This window comes from Mauremys reevesii, linkage group 2, assembly GCF_016161935.1.
Source record: "Mauremys reevesii isolate NIE-2019 linkage group 2, ASM1616193v1, whole genome shotgun sequence".
NCBI lineage: Eukaryota > Metazoa > Chordata > Testudines > Geoemydidae > Mauremys > Mauremys reevesii.
In genome coordinates this window covers 88,191,799-88,211,997 of record NC_052624.1, presented here as the reverse complement: position 1 = coordinate 88,211,997, position 20,199 = coordinate 88,191,799, and the positions used below count along the sequence as shown (strand labels likewise).

The 20,199-nt window shown below is 46.4% G+C and overlaps 1 protein-coding gene across 12 annotated transcripts in view; it reads right to left on the bottom strand.

Moving 5' to 3' along the window:
• BBS9 (Bardet-Biedl syndrome 9) overlaps positions 1–20,199 on the bottom strand; it is a 493,039-nt gene that overhangs the window by 406,124 nt on the left and 66,716 nt on the right. For all 12 annotated transcript variants that reach the window (XM_039526584.1, XM_039526588.1, XM_039526586.1 and 9 more), the window contains one exon: positions 3,987–4,168. In XM_039526584.1, the coding sequence (XP_039382518.1) occupies positions 3,987–4,168 (182 nt within the window). The remainder of the gene's footprint in view (positions 1–3,986; positions 4,169–20,199) is intronic.

Below are 20,199 nucleotides of genomic sequence, written 5' to 3'. Positions count from 1 at the left end.
TCAGTTTTTTGGGAGAAGAGTTTGTCCTTGTCAAATGGGAGATCCTCCACTTTAGTCTGGAGTTCTTTAGGAATGCCGGACGCAGAGAGCCATGAGGTTCTGCGCATAACCACAGCAGTTGCGGTAGTACGGGCTGCTGTGTCCGCCGTGTCTAAAGACGCCTATAGGGCTGTTCTGGAGATTAATTGTCCCTCAGACAGGATTGATTTGAAGTCTGCTCTTCTGTCCTCTGGTATGTAGGAGGCAAATTCGAAAAGCTTATTGTAATTATCGAAATCATAACTGGCGAGGAGGGCAGAGTAGTTAGCAATCCTGAACTGTAGTGTAGAGGATGTATAAACCTTGCGTCCCAGGACATCAAGGCGTCTAAGGTCTTTGTCTTGAGGGGTGGGTCAATATTGTGACTGTTTGGTCCTCTGTGTCACTGCATCGATGACAAGGGAGTTCGGTGGTGGATGAGAGAATAGGAAGTCTGCGTCCTTTGCTCAGCCTTCTTGCAAGTTGGTACCAGAGAAGCTGGGGTTTGCCAGAGAGTGTCAGCTGGCTCCATGAGTGCTTCATTTATAGGGAGCGCGATTTTTGAGGGCGCAGACGGTTGAAGGATTTTAAGGAGTTTGTGTTGCTTCTCCTGAACCTCTTCTAAGGGAATATCCTGGCTGATCGCAACCCTCCGAAAAAGTTCTTGGAACTGTTTGCAGTCGTCCACGGTCTGTGGAAGTGGAGGGAGGATGGCTTCATCTGAGGCTGATGGAGAGTTAGGATTAGGCGAATCAGGATATGGTGCATAGCTCCCCGGTTCAGGAGGGGGTTCAGGCACCCTGGAAGTGGATGGAGCAGGAGACTGAGGTACTGAAGGAAGGTGATTGATAGGAGGATTCTGCCACGGGTACCACTGCGGCCAAGGCATGGGGTAGGAGAACCCAGGCATCACCCACGGAGGGGCAGCATAGGGAAACTGAGGCTGCTGAACTTGAGCCATGACCTGAGGTGGTAAAGGTGCCTGTGGAGGAGAAGCAGGAGGGGAGAACTCTGCCTGCTGTTGCAGTTCAAGGTCACCGTCGGTGAAAGCCATTTCAGGTGGAGAAATTGGCAGGTCAGGGAAAGAGTCCTCTGCTTCCAGGAGTGGAGAGTGAGGCTCAGGTGGCACTAAAAGGTCACTTTGAGTGAGCAGCTGTCGTTCCTGCTCTCTAGGCTGAGCTAAGTCTACTCTCTGCTGTAGCTGTTTACTAGGAGAGAGTGACAGAGAGTTTCCTGTTGTATTGTGCTTGGACGCCCCCTGCAGGGGGTCTGCTGCTAGTGCACGGGTAGCAGAGTGGCTGGGTGCCGACCCTGTTCTCAGTGCCGAGGCTGATCGCGCTGTCCGCACCGCAGCTATTTTTGTTGCTGAGGCAGAGCGTGCTGGCGGGATCGCGGCTGCTTTCAGCGCTGAAATTGACCTGTCTGAAAGCAGCGCGGCTGTTCTTGGTGTTGGTGCCGAATGCGCTGTCGGCACCGCTGCTGTTGCTGGTGCCAAGGTACGTGGTGCCGGTGTTGCAGCGTGCCTGGGTGCCGCAGAGGAGCGAGGTGTCCGCCACAGCCGTTTGCGGCGCTGAGGGGACCAAACGGGTAAGTGCCTTCCCAGCGTGGGAAGTCTGGTCCCTGCCTTTCAGCTCTGTCAGAGCAGTAGCTGAGGCATTCGAAGAGGCTGAGGCAGCTGTCTTTCCTGCTGTCAGCACAGGGGGTAGGGATCTCGCCGGAGACCCCTTACCCTTGTTAGAGTCTCGTTTGTGAGACTTTTCCGCTTCGTGCCTCCGCTCCAGGGAGGGTGAAGCAACGCTCCTCACCGGTTCTGATCTGGCTGGGGAGCATGTGGGAGCGGGTTCCACTTTTCCTGTCTCCGACAGTGGCTGCAGGGATTTCTCCATCATGATGATCTTGAGGCGCAGATCCCTGTCACAACGAGCTCTTGATTTGAGGCTCGCACAGTGTTGGCACTTTGCGGGGATGTGGGTGTCCCCGAGGCACTTCACACACTGGGAGTGACCATCTGACCGTGGCATGAAGTCCTGACAGGAGATGCATCTTTTGAAACCCGAAGCTCCTGGCATTGTGAATTAGAGATGGGCGAGAAAGTGTCTCAATGGGAGACAAGCCTGAGGGTTTTTTTGTTTTGTTTTGTTTTTTTAAACTAAGTAACTATGTAACTATACTAAAGGAAGGGAAACAACTGGGAAGTAATTAATAATTATTTCTCTGTTTCCTACAGAGATCAGGGAAGAGAAGGCAGCACTGCTCCGAGTCCCGTCTTCAGCCGAGGACGGTTGAGAAGGAACTGAGGAGGGTGTGGGGTGCACGCACTCAGGAAGATTCCAACTAGACGGGAGATACCATCTGGGTGCATGCGCCCCAACCAGGCACTGCTACCGAAAATCTCCGATTGACAGCGCCAGGACGCACCGTCACCTAGAGTGGAGCACCCACAGGGACAGCACTCGAAGAAGAACCAGTGTTTTTCAGATTTAAGTTTAATTTATTAAACAATAAAACAAATATTCACAACAAATTTATCAAGTTGTAAAAGTTTCATATGTGTACTATTAATTCATTTATGTTAGAAGAGGAATAAAAGGTAGTGTGTGATTTGTTCTCTCGTCGTCTTCTTTTGATTTGGTTGTTCATGTTCTTGGAACTATGTGCACTGAAGCAAGTTACACAAAAATCTGTCCATCAGTCATATAGTTACAATGACACACTCACAAGGTTTTTGTTTTATTTTTGTTTTTCCTCCTTTCCTTCTTTTGTTTGGTACTGGCAGACTGACAAAAGAAAATCACCCAGTGTTCAGACACTTAGGAGGATGTATCATGGTAAATCAGGCATTTTAATTTTGAAAGCATTACAGCTTAAACAACTGGTTATTGGTTTATTGGTTTTATTAATTTTCAAAGAGCAGAACAAGTTGAAGATGACCAAATTATCACAACAGTAATGGTCAAACTAAATACAGTTTTCTAAGGTTCTCATAGATTCAATTTCTGTAATCTATAACTTGCAGAAGCAACCTCAGGAATCCAGTAATGTGCAGGTACCAGAGTTTCATCTCTTATTTTCCTTAGCTTCTGGTTGTGCATTTCTTTTATTTTGCTACTTATTTACCATGTATTCTCACAAAAAAATAGGAATGATTTCTTTAGTGTATTTTTAAGAATTCATTTACCTGACCCTGGCAGGCACTGAAAGGTATTTAAAATAATGTCTTTCATAAGTCTAGCTGAGACTATTTTTTCACAATTCCCAGTAAAATTGTATGCTTGTGATTCTCTAGGCAAGATAACTGAGTCATTCAAAAACTCAGCTACTAAAAATATAATCTTGGACGGAACTGTTTCCAAATGGTGTGCCATAAGTTATACTACATTTGGTCAAGTAATTAGGTGTGCGTGTAAATTCCACAGTTTGAAATGATCACTTCTTTAGTGCGGGGCAACACATTTGGTAACCCCTTTACCATATTCAAGTATTACTGATTTTAAAATAGGTAACAGAAATGTGACTTTAACACAATTCATTCTTCGTTAATTTCATGCAATCCTAGAAACCATGTTTAATAAAAAACAGAGAACTGGCAACACTTTTGTTCTTTCTGAAGCCTGAGAAGTGCACCAGACTATATTTGTGAAATTACTGAATTTTTTTTCCCTTTTTATAGGAGACTATACCCCACTTTCAGTTTTTTCTTTGAAGTACAGCACTAATAAGCTTGCTCTGAGATCTGACATAGGCCTCCCGCAGGTTCCAACAGGCATGATGAAAACAAATACCCTATGTGTCCAAGAGTCACACAGTCTATGGTTTTGTTTGCACATTTGTAATTAAGAGACAGTGAAATGCTTTGACCTGAATACCTTTAATATTACATTTCCTACACACTGTTAAGTATGGTCAAAGTATAGCAAAGACAAAGAGTATTGAAAAGTGCTATATAACTATGTGAAGAATGGATGTACCTTGTGTTTTTGTGGACTCCTTGATGATTTTCTGAAGCTCTTTCATTTCTCTGTCAAGTTCTTCATAGTTTATTTCCCTAGATTCAACCTTAGGAGCCTGGAACAGAGAAGGATCGGTACCAAGGTAGGAACACTGCAGGTGTCCACTGTCACTCAGAGTAACTATAACACCTTTCAAATCTCTACATAAAGAGAGATAAAAAGCTCATTAAAAATGGAGAAGAATCACACTATCAATTATAAAACTCTATAGGGGTATTTTCTGATACTGTTTCTAACAAACAGTCTGTCACTATGATGATATTTTAAACAAATCTTTCTTTAAGATCACTTGACCAAACAAAAAACAAACACTTGTTATATTCACATTATAATAAACATGATTGTTTTTATTATTGACATTGCCCAAGTACCAAGCAAGAATGCCGCCACTGCCCCCGTTTTAGGCACTATACATACATACAGTACGATAAAGTCCCTGATCTAAAGAGCTTACAAGCTAAATACAGGGTAGTGGAAAAGGACAGACCAATCAAACAGAGTAAATAATACGATCGTTGCAAACATCATGTTTGTTTTGGTTTTGACTTATTTAAATCCTTTCAGTGAAATTAGGTTAGGAGGAGGATTAGTTAAATGAAAAGACTAAGGAAAAGAAGGAATAACACAGGTTGGCACAAACAGCCAATCAGTGGAGAGACTGTTCAGAGTGCCAGTCTCTGGCAAGATCCTATCTGCAGTTTCTTTCCCGAATGTCAATTGGCTGTTTGGAGGGGAACGTCACCCACTGGTCTTAGCACCCCCCAGGAGGTCTCGCTTGCACTGTTCTAAGTCCAGTGAATACTGGGGGAGTGGCCATGGTAGGCCCCATTTTACAACTCCCCCCCACACACACACACACACTCCCAGAGCAGCCTACTTGAACTGCTTTCTGCAACTAGTGTACCAAATATTTTGCCTGTATTTTGTTCCATCTAATTATGTGCCATACATATAAACTATCTTTGAAAGGTATTTAATAAGTCACTGGTAATTAAAGGAATGCTGCCACCGATTCTGCTTAACTTGAAATTTGTTATAGGTAGGAAGAGGACTTTCTCAACATGTACTAAATAAACTGTAAAAAGAACAGGAGTACTTGTGGCACCTTACAGACTAACAAATGTATTTGAGCATAAGCTTTTGTGGGCTACAGCCCACTTCATCGGATGCATGCAGTGGAAAATACAGTAGAAAGATAGATAGATAGATAGATAGATAGATAGATAGATAGATAGATAGATAGATAGATAGATAGATAGATAGATAGATACACACACACACACACACACACAGAGAACGTGAAACAATGGGTGTTACTATACACACTATAAGGAAAGTGATCAGTTAAGGTGAGCTATTATCAGCAGGAGAGAAAAAGAACTGTTTGTAGTGGTAATGAAAATGGCCCATTTCCAGCAATTGACGAGGAGATGTAAGGAACTGGTGGGGTGGGGACAATCCTGTTAATGTAAGGTGATAATAAAAGAGTTTCCATTCTACTTTTAAACTGGTTTCACATACAGAACTTTAAAGTTTAGTATTTTTAAAAATCATGATAAGTCACCACAGTCTTGGCCTGCAATATATCCTTATTCGAGCCCGAGGCCTCTCCAAAATAGACATTGCCATTGCTGTCAAACATGGTGATTTTCTGGTGCAGAGACTAGGATGAAACTACCAAAACTTCAGATAGTTCCTAGATTCAAAGCTTCACTTAGATGATCAAGGCTAATGTACCATCCCACTATACTACCTCGGCCTGTCTAGAAGATTTCATTATACCAAGTTCATGCTGTAATATTACTTTTAAGAAATGACTGAAATACTGTAAATCGTGTATTTGACAGCCATTTGAGAACCTACCGTAATATATCTTCCATTAAAAAACTCTGGGTTTATAAAAATAACTAAAAAATAATGGTATTTCTCTGAAGATTCGGCATTTACACACACTACAAAGTTCAAGATTAAACATTTTGTTTAACCTTTGGGTTTTTTTCAGGGAGAAACAGGTTGCGAGTAAGGAAAGGAGTTATTCAAGGGAAAAATTAAGGGTAAAATACTAAGGACTAGTACTTAAGTAAGACTAGGTCTAAAGTACTAAATGGTCTGAATCAAATCCATTATCAATGAAGCTAAGTCAATATAAACAGCTGAGGACCTTCGATAATATGTTCAAAAGTAACCTCTGAAACTGCAACTCTCCCTAGGTACATTTATGTTTGGCAATCATATATTTTATTGACATCTAATTAACGAGGCAAACCAAAGTTGAACACACAAATCAATCATTTACTCATTTAGGTAGACTGTTGCATTTGCAAATGCAATTTGCCCTCACATATCCAAATTTTGGTATACTCACATGTTTATACACAGAAAATCGTGAGCACAATTTTAGAAGCTCACTTAAAAACCTTCTGATTATCTGAACTTTAAAAATAAAACTATGCCCATTTTGGTCAACTGCTCTTTCAGCCATTAAGTCCTTTAAAGCTGCTACGGCTCAGAAACGGATGAGTTGTTTTAAGAAAGCAGCATAACAACCAATATTTTTCCTTTGCTTCAGCTAGGTTTTTGAAATGGCTTTATGTTCCTGCTGGGTCCTAAAATCTATGGTGTTTCATATTTATTTAAAATGAAATATCTACAATTATATGAAAGCCTTCTTAAAGAATTTTTCTCTTGTTAATTCTTTCTGTGCATTTGTGGGTACATTAATATGACAAGAAGGATGTAGCTAATGAGTTGTAGCAAGTGAATTATGATGCATTAATTTTTCTGTTGGAATGTTAGTCATCCAATCAGATTCCTTTATTTTCTCAGGCTTTTAGAATATTGTTTAAAGGTGTATTTAATAGTTTTATAGCAGTTTCCCCATAGCTACTGCACCCATACAATATCCTGCAAAGGCCATTACTTCATTTGGCACATTTTACACTCAATCTGCAATTTCAATTACCTGTTAAATTTCTTTTATTGACTGTTTTACTATACATCACACAACAGTCAAAGCAACACTGAATCTGAAGGGACACTTTAATAGTGAAGAACTCAAAATATGAAACAAATTATTTTGGTATTTAAAATAACATTACGGAACAAAGTAACTCCTACACACACATGGTAATAATTTGAAAATCTACCTTTTATTGGATTCTGAATAATAATGGCATATGTTTTTTGTAGGTCTTCTTTTACAAAACAAATTGTTCTCAACATTTTTAACAAATTTAAATGCTTTGGATATTTCCAGTCATACAATTCAAGAATTACAGAAGCAGCCTTGTTAATTTGAGTGATGGCAGTTGTAAACTGCTAAATTAAAAAATACATAGAAAATACTTTATGGTGTTACTTTTATTTGATGGTCGTTATTTAACATTTATAAAGAATGGAATTAAGAAATTAATTCCTAGGCAATACTCAAGGACTTTATGTCTGATTCGCATAGACTTTACGGCCCAAAGCGACCAACATGATCATCTAGTCCAGTGGCGCTCAAACTTTTTTACTGGTGACCCCTTTCACACAGCAAGCCTCTGAGTGTGACCCTCCCATATAAATTAAAAACACTTTTTAATATATTTAACACCATTATAAATGCTGGAGGCAAAGCGGCATTTGGGGTAGAAAGTGACAGCGCGCGACCCCCCATGTAATAACCTCACGACCCCGAGGGGTCCTGACCACCAGTTTGAAAACCCCTGACCTAGTCTGACCTCCTGCACATTGCAGGCTACAAAGAACCTCACCCACCCACTCCTGTCATAGACCCGTAACCTCTGGCTGAGTTACTGAAGTTCTCAAATCATGATTTAAAGACTTCAAGTTACAGAGAATTCACCATTTACACTAGTTTAAACCTGCAAGTGATCCATGCCTCATGCTGCAGAGAAAGGCAAAAAACCCTGAGAGTCTCTGCCAATCTCACCTCAGGGGAAATTTCTTCCTGACCCCAAACAGGACGAATCAGTTAGACCCTGAGCATGTGGGCAAGATGCACCAGCCAGACACCAGGGAAATAATTCTCTGTAGTAACTCAGAGCCCTCCCTATCTAGTGTCCCATCACCAGCCATTGGAGATATTTGCTGCTAGCAGTTGCAGAACAGTTACATGCCATTGTACGCAGTCTCATCATGCCATACCCTCCTTAAACTTATCAAGCTCAGTCATGAAACAAGTCAGGTTTTTTGCCCCCTCTGCTCCCCTTGGAAGACTGTTTCAGAACGTTACTCCTCTGAGCATTAGAAACCGTCATGTAATTTCAAGCATAAACTTGTTGATAGCCAATTTAAATCCATTTATTCTTGTGTCCACATTGGTACTTAACATAAATAACTCCTCTCCTCCCTGGTATTTATCCCCCTGATGTATTTATAGACAAAAATCATATCTCCTCCTCACCCTTCTTTTGGTTAGGGTAAACAAGCCAGGCTTTTTGAGTCTTCTCTAATAAGATATGTTTTCCATTCCTCTAATGATCCTAGTAGCCCTTCTGTCACAGAGTCCCCAGGCAATGCTCTGGAACTGCTCCTCACAAAGCCAGTCAGGACTTTGGGGAGCCTCCTCTCCCATGGAGCAGACTGTCTTCAGGGCAAGAAGCTCACACGGCTTCACCTCCTGGGTCTGACCTTGGAGCATTCAGCATATGCCCCTCCGTGCGCTTCCTACAGCGAGTCTGCCCAGGCAGGGTCCTGGGGAAGCCAGAGGGTCCTGCACACACCCCCAACTTCGCAGTCAGACGTGACTGACTCTCAGCCAGCCAGTAAAGCAGAGGTTTATTAGATGACAGGAACAGGTCTAAAACAGAGCTTGTAGTACAGAGAACGGGATCCCTCAGACGGGTCCATTCTGGGGTTGTCTGGCTTGTTGGGCCCCATCTGCCCTCAATTCCCATCCCCAGCCAGCTCCAAACTGAAACCCCGTCCAGCCCCTCCTTTCTGGCCTTTGTCTCTTTCCCAGGCCAGGAGGTCACCTGATCTCTTTGTTCACCTTTAGCTATCCCTTTGCAAGGGGGGGAAGGGCCCTGGCCATTTGTTGCTAGGAGACAGACTGTGGGTCAGTTATGCACACCGGAGACTTAAGAAATGCATAGGGGAAACTGAGGCACCCACACAGTATTCAGAGGAAACATTAAGAACAGTCCCACTTCGTCACACTTTCTCAGCACTTGTCCCAGTTTGAATTTATATTTCTTAAACAAAGGAGACAATAATTGCACACAGTAGTCCAGGCGAGGTCTCACCAGTGCCTTGGCAATAACACTTCCCTATCTCTACTGGATATATCTCACCTGATGCATCCTAAGACTGCATTTGCCTTTTTCACAGCCACATCACATTGGCAGTTCATACTCATCCTGTGATCAACCAATAAATCCAGGCCTTTCTCCTCCTCTGTCACGTCCAACTGATACATCCCCAACTCATAGCAAAAAATTCTTGTTGTTAGTCCCTAAAGGCATGATTTGCATGATTAAATTTCATCCCATTTCTATTACTCCAGATAACAAGGTTGTCCAGATCATCTCCTCTCACTTTGGTCACCTTGTTAACTTCACTGGACTTGCTCCTGATTTACACTTACTTCTGATTTACACCAGTGTAAGCAAAAATTCTTCATTCTGGATTATAGATACTGCAAACCATGCATCCAGAATGTCCCCAGAAAAGTTCCTCACTACCACTTTGCACCACTTTAACTGCAGCTCGGTAAAGTGTTTGATAAAATGAAGGATAAAGATCAGAAGAATGGAGAGAGAGAAGGGCTACTAACATGAAGGAATGGGAGAAAAAAAAAATGAGGCTTCCACTCAAAACAACCGGTTCATCTGAAATACTCTCTGAGGTTAGAGCCCTTAGCTGGGATTTTCAAAGAAGACCTAAGGGAGTTAAGCGCCAACTACTAGTGAAATTTAATAGGATCTGGGTACCTAACTCCCTTAGGCTCCTTTGAAAATTCCACTCCTTATGAGAAGTCCTTGAGAAAGGTTCTAGTAAAGAAAGGAAAAAGACGGTTACTCACCATTGTAACTGTTGTTCTTTGAGATGTGTTGCTCATATCCATTCCATGTAGGTGTGTGCGCGCCGCGTGCACGTTCGTCGGAGACTTTTACCCTAGCAACTCAGTGGGTTGGCTGGGCGCCCCCTGGAGTGGCGCCACCATGGCCGCGGATATATACCCCAGCCGACCCACCCACTCCTCAGTTCCTTCTTGCCGGCTACTCCGACAGTGGGGAAGGAGGGTGGGTGTGGAATGGATATGAGCAACACATCTCGAAGAACAACAGTTACAACGGTGAGTAACCGTCTTTTCTTCTTCGAGTGCTTGCTCATATCTATTCCATGTAGGTGATTCCCAAGCCTTACCTAGGCGGTGGGGTCGGAGTGAGACGTGGCCGAGTGCAAAACTGCCGAACCGAAGGCGGCATTGTCTCTAGACTGCTGCACCAAAGCATAGTGCGAGGTAAACGTGTGTACCGAGGACCAGGTTGCTGCTCTGCAGATCTCCTGGATCAGCACATGCGCCAGGAAGGCGGCCGAGGAAGCCTGAGCTCTCGTGGAATGGGCAGTGAGGCGGCCCGCCGGAACATGGGCCAAGTCATAGCACGTGCGGATGCATGCCGTCAGCCACGAGGAAATCCTCTGAGTGGAGATAGGGAGGCCTTTCATACGATCCACTACTGCCACAAAAAGCTGAGGGGACTTACGAAAGGGCCTGGTGCGATCGATGTAGAAGGCAAGTGCCCTGCGGACATCTAGGGAATGTAAGCGCTGCTCTCGGGGAGATGAGTGAGGCTTTGGGCAGAAGACCGGGAGGAAGATGTCCTGATTGGTATGAAAGGCCGAAACCACCTTAGGCAGAAAAGCGGGATGCGGCCTTAGCTGCACTTTGTCTTTATGAAAGACCGTGTAAGGAGGGTCTACGGTCAGGGCCCGTAGCTCAGAGACCCTGCGGGCCGAAGTAATGGCAACCAGAAAAACCGTCTTCCACGAAAGGTAGAGAAGAGAACAGGTTGCCAGTGGCTCAAAGGGCGGCCCCATGAGCCTGTTCAGTACCAGATTGAGGTCCCAGGTAGGGGCAGGGTGACGGACCGGAGGGTAGAGGCATTCCAGCCCCCTGCGGAATCTAATGACCACCGGGTGAGAGAACACTGAGTGTCCACATTCGCCAGGGTGGAAGGCGGATATGGCCGCTAAGTGCACTTTCAGGGAAGAAATAGTAAGGCCTTGTTGCTTAAGGAACCACAGGTAGTCCAAAATGGCCGGAACGGGAACCTCCATGGGTACCAAAGTACGTGACTCACACCATAACGAGAAGTGCTTCCACTTGGCCAAGTACGTGGACCGAGTGGAAGGTTTCCTGCTGCTGAGCAAGACGTGTTGCACAGGGGCGGAGCAACGTAGCTCAGAGGCGTCTAGCCACGCAGGAGCCACGCCGTGAGGTGGAGAGCGGGGAGGTCCGGGTGGCGAAGAGTCCCGTGCTCCTGTGTTATGAGGTCCGGGCAGAGGGGGAGGGTGATTGGTGGGGATACCGAGAGGCTGAGCAACGTGGAGTACCACGGTTGCCTGGGCCATGCTGGGGCAATCAGGATCAGGTGAGCCCTGTCCTGCCGGAGCATCAACAAACCTTTGTGGACTAGAGGGAAGGGGGGAAACGCGTAAAGCAGGTGGTGCGTCCACTGGATGAGGAACGCGTCCGAGATCGACCCTGGGGAGTGCCCCCGGAACGAGCAGAACGTTTGGCACTTCCTGTTCACGCGTGTCGCGAAGAGGTCCACCTGGGGAAAGCCCCACTTGCGGAAGATCGCGTGGATAATGTCCGGTCTTATGGACCACTCGTGGCACAGGAAGGATCTGCTCAACCGATCCGCAAGAGTGTTCCGAACTCCCGGGAGAAAGGAGGCCACCAGGTCGATCGCATGAGTCAGGCAAAATTCCCACAAGTGGATGGCCTCTGCACAAAGAGGGGAGGAGCGAGTCCCGCCCTGTTTGTTTATGTAGTACATGGCCGTTGTGTTGTCCGTAAGGACGGAGACACAACGGCCGGACAGAGGCCTGCGGAACGCCTGGCAGGCTAGGCGAACTGCTCTGAGCTCCCGCACATTTATGTGGAGGGAGAGCTCCTCTGGTGACCACAGGCCCTGGGTGCACAGATGACCTAGGTGGGCTCCCCAGCCGAGAGAAGACGCGTCCGTCGTCAAGGACAGTGTCGGTTGGGGCGGGTGAAAGGGCAGCCCCGCACAGACCGTGGAGGGGTTCAGCCACCAGTCGAGGGAACGAAGCGCACTCAATGGAACGGTGACCAGGGTGTCCAGCGAGTCTCTGGCCAGGCGGTACACCGAGTGTAACCATGTTTGAAACGGGCGGAGCCGAAGCCTGGCGTACTTGGTGACGAACGTACACGCCGCCATGTGTCCTATCAGAGTGAGGCAGGTGCGGACCGAGGTCGTAGGGAAAGCCTGAAGGCTGCGGACAACGGACGTCAACGCCAGGAACCTTGGCTGAGGGAGACAGGCCTTGGCCAGAGTGGAGTCCAAGGTCGCTCCTATGAAGTCCAGCCTCTGTGTGGGAACCAGGGTGGATTTGTCTGTATTGAGCAACAGGCCGAGGTTCGTGAACAGGGCCGATGCCACTCGCACATGCTCCGCAGTCTGCTCTCGAGAGGCCCCTTTGAGGAGCCAATCATCCAGGTAGGGGAACACGTGGAGCCCTTGGCGACGGAGGTGGGCGGCCACCACCGCCATGCACTTCATGAAGACTCGAGGTGCTGCGGAGAGGCCAAAGGGAAGGACTGCAAACTGGATATGGCGATGGCCCGCCACGAAGCGGAGGTATCGTCTGTGTGGAGGAAAGATGGCTATATGAAAGTAAGCGTCTTTCATGTCGAGGGCAGCATACCAGTCCCCGGGATCCAAGGAAGGGATAATGGTCCCTAGGGAGACCATGCAGAACTTTAACTTTACTAGAAGTTTGTTGAGGCCTCTTAGGTCGAGAATCGGCCTGAGACCCCCTTTTGACTTTGGAATGAGAAAATAATGGGAGTAAAAGCCTTTGCCCCAGTCGTTCCGTGGAACCTCCTCTATCGCTCCGATATTGAGGAGCGTTCGGACCTCCTGTAAGAGGAGGTGCTCATGAGAGGGGGTCCCTGAAGAGGGACTGGGAGGGAGGGTGGAAAGGCGGGGGTGAAGCAAACTGGAGGTGGTATCCATGCTTTACAGTGCATAGAACCCAGACATCTGATGTCAAGAGGGTCCACGCCGGGAAAAAATAAGAGAGGCGGTTGGAGAACGGGGGGGAAGGATCCGAGACAGGAAAAGGTATGCTGCCCCCGGGCGCGCCTTCAAAAGGACTACTTCAGGTCCGACTGCGGCTTAGAGGAGCCGCAATTCTGGCCGGACTGAGGGCCCGAATACCGCCTACGGCCTCCTCGCCCTCGACGTCTATTGAAATCCTGACCCCGTCGGGGTACAAAGTACGGACGGAAATGCTGAGGGCGGTAGGTGCGTCACTGGGTTACGGGAGTGTGCATACCCAGGTTACGCATTGTGACTCTGCCGTCTTTTAAGTTCTGGAGTCTAGAATCGGTTTTCTCCGAGAACAAGGCACTGCCCTCGAAGGGCAAGTCCTGCAAGGTGTACTGAAGCTCGGGCGGAAGAGTGGAGGCCTGGAGCCAGGTGATGCGCCGCATGGTGACTCCGGTCGCTATAGACCTGGCCGCGGAATCCGCCGCATCAAGGGAAGCCTGCAAGGAGGTCCTTGCCACCTTTTTCCCTTCTGCTAGGAAGGCTTTATACTCCTGGCGGGAATCCGAAGGAAGCAATTCCTGAAACTTGTCCATTTCTGTCCAGGTGTTGAAGTCATAACGACTCAGCAGGGCATGCTGATTGGCTACGCGCAGCTGGAGGGCGCCCGCCGAGTATACTTTACGGCCCAGAAGGTCCATACGCCTGGCCTCTTTAGATTTTGGCGCGGGGGCCGGCTGGCCATGACGCTCCCTGTCGTTAACCGACTGAACGACCAGAGAAGAAGGAGGCGGATGCATATAAAGGTATTCATACCCTTGGGATGGCACCATGTATTTCCGCTCGACTCCTTTCGCCGTCGGCGGAATAGAAGCTGGTGTTTGCCACAACTTATCCTTTTTTGCCTGGATGGTCTTGATAAAGGGTAGAGCCACCCGGGTAGGGGCATCTGCCGACAAAATGCTGCAGAACGGGTCGTCGACCTCTGCGACCTCCTCCATCTCAATATTAATGTTGAGTGCCACCCATCTGAGGAGGTCTTGATGCGCAGCAAGGTCCAGTGGGGGCGGGCTCGTGGACGACACGCCCGCCACCGCCTCACCCGGTGAGGAAGAGGAGGAACCACCGGGTCGGAGGACCTCCTGGATGAGCTCCTGCTGTTGGGGCTTCTGCTCCAGGTGTTCAGGCGAGGCAGTGGTAGGAGGCGGCTGAGCTTCCATACCAGCTGGCAGAGGGCAACTCACTGTTGCCTCTGGGGCTTGACGTTCAGCAGGGACCGTCCGAGATGGAACTATGGGAACCCCTTGGGCCTGGTGGTAATCCCAAGGTGTCCAAAAAGGCCACTGCTGAACTCCTTGCGATTCAGAGTGGGAGTCCTGGAATAAAGCCTCCGGCATATCTGCTTCCCGATCTTTGGAAGTAGAGGCTACCCGCCCGGGACGAAGCCGAAGGGTGTCGAGAAGGCCATGGTGGAGCAGATAGGCCTTGGGCAGATGTTCCCACCGACCTGGTGCTTTTGCACACCGGGGAATGGTGCCGTGAGGTACTCCGGTGTCGCGATCTGGTCCGGGACCTGCGACCAGGATGGTGCCGGGAGGTCGACTGTGACCGAGAGCTTTGGCGTCGAGAGCGGCTCCGAGTGGGGCGGTGCCAGGACCTGGAACGGTGCCGAGAGTAATATGACGGCGACCGGGAATGGGAACGGTGCCGCAAGTCCGACCGGCGTCGTGTCAAGGAGCGGTGCCAGGACTGCGAGTGGCAGGACAACCGTGAACGGTGCCGAGATCTTTAATAGTGACGGGACCGTGATCGGGAGCGGTGCCGATCCGGGGCGCCGACTGAAGGTGGACGGATCAGGGCCGGCTTCCCAAGCGATCGGACTACCCGCGGTGCCGGGGGTGGCGGCGGTGCCGCATCCGAGATCGCGATCAAGTCCCTCGCCACTTCACAGACTTCCGGCGTGGATGGGACGATCAACTCAACCGCGGCGGGTGCCGGGGAGATAGGTGCCGGACTCGACAGCCCTTGGCGAACCGGAGTCAACGGCAAGGGCTCAGCAGACACTGCCGTGGCTGCAGGCACCGGCTGGTGCATTGGAGCCGTGCCCTCGTGCCGCACCACGGGCGGTGCCGGGTCGGCAGGGGTCTGAGGCTTTCTCGCTTGAGGCGAGAGCGAGCGGCTGTGGCCTGACTTGGAAGCAGGCGTCCAGTGCTGAGGAGTAGATGATGCACCGGTTCGGCCCGGTGCCGAAGAGCCGCTTTTCGGTTCCAAAGGGGGAGCGCTCGGTGCCGAGGACGGAGGGGTTAGAGCCGCCTCCATGAGGAGTTGTTTAAGTCTAATGTCCCTCTCTTTCTTTGTACGAGGCTTGAATGACTTACAAATTGGGCACTTAGCTGTTAAGTGAGACTCCCCCAGGGACTTCAAGCAGGAGGAATGTGGATCCCCAGTTGGCATCGGGCGATGGCAAGCCGAGCACGGCTTGAATCCCGGAGAGCCGGGCATGAGCTCCGGCCCCGGGGCGGGCCTAAGCCCAGAACCCGACTAACTAACTAAACTGTAACTAATCAACTAAAACTAACTACTCTATCTAAATTAACAACTTAGAGAACTATATACACAATGAGAATAGAGAGAATGCTAGGGAGGTGGAGGTCAGCTACGCTGCACTCCACAGTTCCAACGACCGACACGGGCGGTAAGAAGGAACTGAGGAGTGGGTGGGTTGGCTGGGGTATATATCCGCGGCCATGGTGGCGCCAATCCAGGGGGCGCCCAGCCGACCCACTGAGTTGCTAGGGTAAAAGTCTCCGACGAACGTGCACACGGCGCGCACACACCTACATGGAATGGATATGAGCAAGCACTCAAAGAAGAATAAATGCTTTCACAGATAGGGCTTCCCCATCCTGTTTCATGGAGACAGTCTTAAAAAATATTCCTTTGTTCACACACATTGGAGTTATTTTAAGGACACTTATATTATGTATTTAAGATGAAATGCACATCTATGATGAGGCCAGCACAAGGCATAGACAATACTTGGGGAGTACTGAAGTAGTGCATAGGTTTTTATGCTGCCCTTATGCAGAGAGGTGAATTTCACCCTTTTTGACTAGTCCACTTTTTCAGTTACATGACAGCTTTTGAGCAGCGATTTCAAAAAAGACTGCAAGAAGCAAGTCCACTTAAAGAGACACATGGGTTGTCTCTGATGAAAGAAAAAAAAGGAGAGATGGAAGATGACAATGTCACATAGCATGGGAAGGGTAGAGGTCAAGTTAAGAATAAAAGTTCATGACTAATTAAAGTGAAGGCAAAATTTGGCTCATTTTTACCCATGGAAGCCCAGTGAATGAGGAAGGGAGAGTTTCATGGGGGCAAGATCAGAATTTGGCCAAAATGTCACTACTTGGAATGCCAGCAAGACTCTCCAACTTGCAGATCTAATATAATACTCTCTTCAGTTCAACATGGAACTTGGTACATTAACAATGAGTGAAGTGACAGGAACATTTTCAGGTATCATATGATTTTTCCACCTTTTGTTTCTGGCAATTGTATTACCCATTTCTTAAATAATGATAAAATGTTGAATTAAAAGTAGTTGCCTATAAACACAGCACACTGAGGTGCCGAATCAGGTATGAATTATTTTGTGATTGGGCACCTGCAGGCACTATGAGCCTTTAAACTTTGCAGTTCACTCATCAAGGGCAAAGGTCGTTCAATGAAAGATGAAAAAAGAAGAAAATCTTTCCAAGTGACAGAAGAAAATAAAGTGATGGGAACGGATATCCCTTTTTCCTGTCAACTGGAAAAAAAAAAATCTTGTCATGTTTGGGTCATGGACCAAATTACTACTGCCATCTACTGGTGATCATAATATTATACCGTGTAATGAATTTTTTCACGCTACTGCCTGGAACCAAAGACAGACAAATAAAGCAACTTGTAAATACAAAATGCCTGCTGTTTTAAATTAAATGAGTAACAGGATTTTTCATGTTTAAACAAGACCAGTATAATAGTCTGACAATCTATATGTAATGAAATTCTAGCAATACAGTATATATACATTTTTATAATATTTTCCACTGATTCTTAAGCTATGGAACAATAGACACAGACACTGGCAGGTCAGGCAAGTGATGTTAAGTCTACATTACAAATTTAAGATAATTTTCCATACCACACTCTTAATTAGCAATATAGTGAACAATAGTAAACTTCAAAAAAACAAATGTAATAATTTACTTCTTTCATCGAAATATTTATCTAAATTCACAACTGACAACTCATTTCTCCTCTACTTTAAAACTCATATCAAATTTAAAAAGGCATCTTGTTAAAAAAAAGAAAGCATTATGACAATGTTACTTATGCCACTGTAGTTAATTTTACATCATGTCTTGAACCTCTCTTGAAAGCTCTGGATTTTAATTCAACCAAATACATTACTTCCAGAAGAAGCTTGGCCTACCAGCCTCCAAGTGTTTCAAAAAGACAAGCGTTTGTCATTTATAAGCTGAAACATACAAAGAACATTCTTCTAGTTTACTTAAAAATGTGCAGTTGACTAGTCCTTCAAGTGGACAAATCTAAGGCCTGACTATGGCCCATCTGTGCTCTAGTGTGTAATCACTTCCACAGCGAGTGCACAGGGAGTAACAGGGTATGCAGAGCTGCTCTAAAAGATGGGAGATGGTAGCATAGCTACACTGGCAAAGTGGAGAACATATGCTGTGCCAGGTATAAATCTAACATATTTTGTTCTCACCCAGGAGCAGCAAGAAGACTGGGAGAGAGATTTCAATCAGGGCTTTGGAGCAGAGCCTGGAGCTGGAGCATCTCCGGAGCAGTGGAGCTGCAGGTTTTTGGCTGGAGCTGGAGCAGAGCCAGAGCACAGCTCCAAAGCCCTGATTTCAATTACTAACTCGCAATCACCCTCTTCCTGGGCAGCTCCATTACCTGGGGTAGCTTGTCAACTAACAATCTAGCCCTTAATTGACACTTATGGAATGAAAAAATTACAATGTGCAGTTTCTTGTATTAAAGGTTACTGTGTATTCAGGTTAAAAAGTTTGGTATGTTTTAAGATTTTGACACAAACTGACAAAGCAGGAAAAAAACAGGAAATTCAAAGGCATAGATAAAGTTTTAAACGAGGATTTCTTTTTTGTTTCTTTGTCAATATGAGTTAAGGGATAAGGTCTCGATCTTGCAAAAAGTTATGCAGATGTTGAGAGTTAACATTTAAAAGTCAAAAGCTCCGAAATATAATTCATTCAGCAGAACGCTCATAACCTCATCATCATATTTCAGATTCAGAGGGGTAGCCGTGTTAGTCTGGATCTGTAAAAGCAGCAAAGAGTCCTGTGGCACCTTATAGACTAACAGACGTTTTGGAGCATGAGCATAAGGTGCCACAGGGCTCTTTGCTGATATTTCAGATTATCACTCACTACTTGCAGTGCAGTAGCTAAGAGGGTTCATTGCATTAGCAGAAGTGAAAGTGGATATGCAGTTTGATAAGAAAGCATGAGGACTCTAACAGAGCCTCCAGCCTAACCATGCAAGAAACAGGATAAAATAAAAATTATAGTTTGGTGTCATCCAGGATAGCGTTGGTGTTATCAGTGAGGAGAAAATAAAGAAGAACTGTGACATACCTAAAGCTAACTTCCCACTGTCATCTTCTCGTGTTGCTGGGTCTGGAAAAGTAGTAGCAGAACCAGCAGGGAGCATGTGCAAACAATCCTATGCCCTGCCTCTGTGGGTAGCCCCACAACAACTAGTATTCCTTCATCTGTGCTTCTTCCTTGGCTGCCTGTAATTTGTGATGTACGGCCAGAAGTCCCCCACTGGCAGTCAGGATTACAGCTTCCAGGAGTCCCCTAGTGGTAACACGTGGCAATACACCCTATAGCAGATCAGTCACAGTATGCAGTACTTCATTGGTGGGTCTTAGTCCCATTAGCACCTAGTGATCAGCTACCTTAAAAAAAAAAAAAAACCACCATCATCCATCTATTGTCTTTCCAGTCTCCCCCTCCTTCTATAATTCAGTTACTACCATCATCCACTACACCGTGGGCATTTTTGCTATAAGGAATTCACAAGAGATGTAAAATATGGGATTGGCAAAACCTGCACAATGTTTGAGAGTTTTTGATTATAACAAAAACCTCATTTAACTGCTGATAACAGATTAGCTCTTTAATATTAATCAATATAACTAGCAAAACTAAACAACTAGCTATAAATAGGCCAGGGAAAAGGACATACCGATTCACAAAGAGCAGCCATGACAAAAGAACTATTATGTCAGTACATTTTACCATAAAAGATATTCTTAATGAGCCATAGATATGTGTTAGAAGCACTATAAAATAATTACATTTCAGAAAAACAGTTGTGAGTTTGTCTTGGTAATGTTCTATGTGAGACATGATATAAGAGACAAAGAAAATAAATTATATATTTTACAAATAAAGGTGTAATCAATGAGTAGTGAACTTACTTTGCAATTACATCGTTGGCCCTGATCCTGTAAAGACTTATAGTATTGCCTATGACAACTTACCTAGTACCACTCTGTACAGTCACCAGTCTGTTCAAAGTGGACCCAATCAGTGGGTCCCGTATGCATCCAGGTCACCTGCATCTGAGTAGAGTCTAATCCCTGTCCCTGAGTTATGTGCAGGCACATAACTCTTGTCTGACACTCTTCTTTGGGTTCTGTGGAACTGCCACCTAGCCACCCTAGACCATGAAACCACTACCTGAGACCTTCTAAGCTCCTCCAGTCACTTACAAACACTCCCCCAGAGCTCCACCTAGGCTATGGGGTTGTCTGGGCTTCTAGTTTAACTCTTTTGGGGACAACATGGCAGAAAAGAAAGGAGCACAGGCTTACCAAAAGA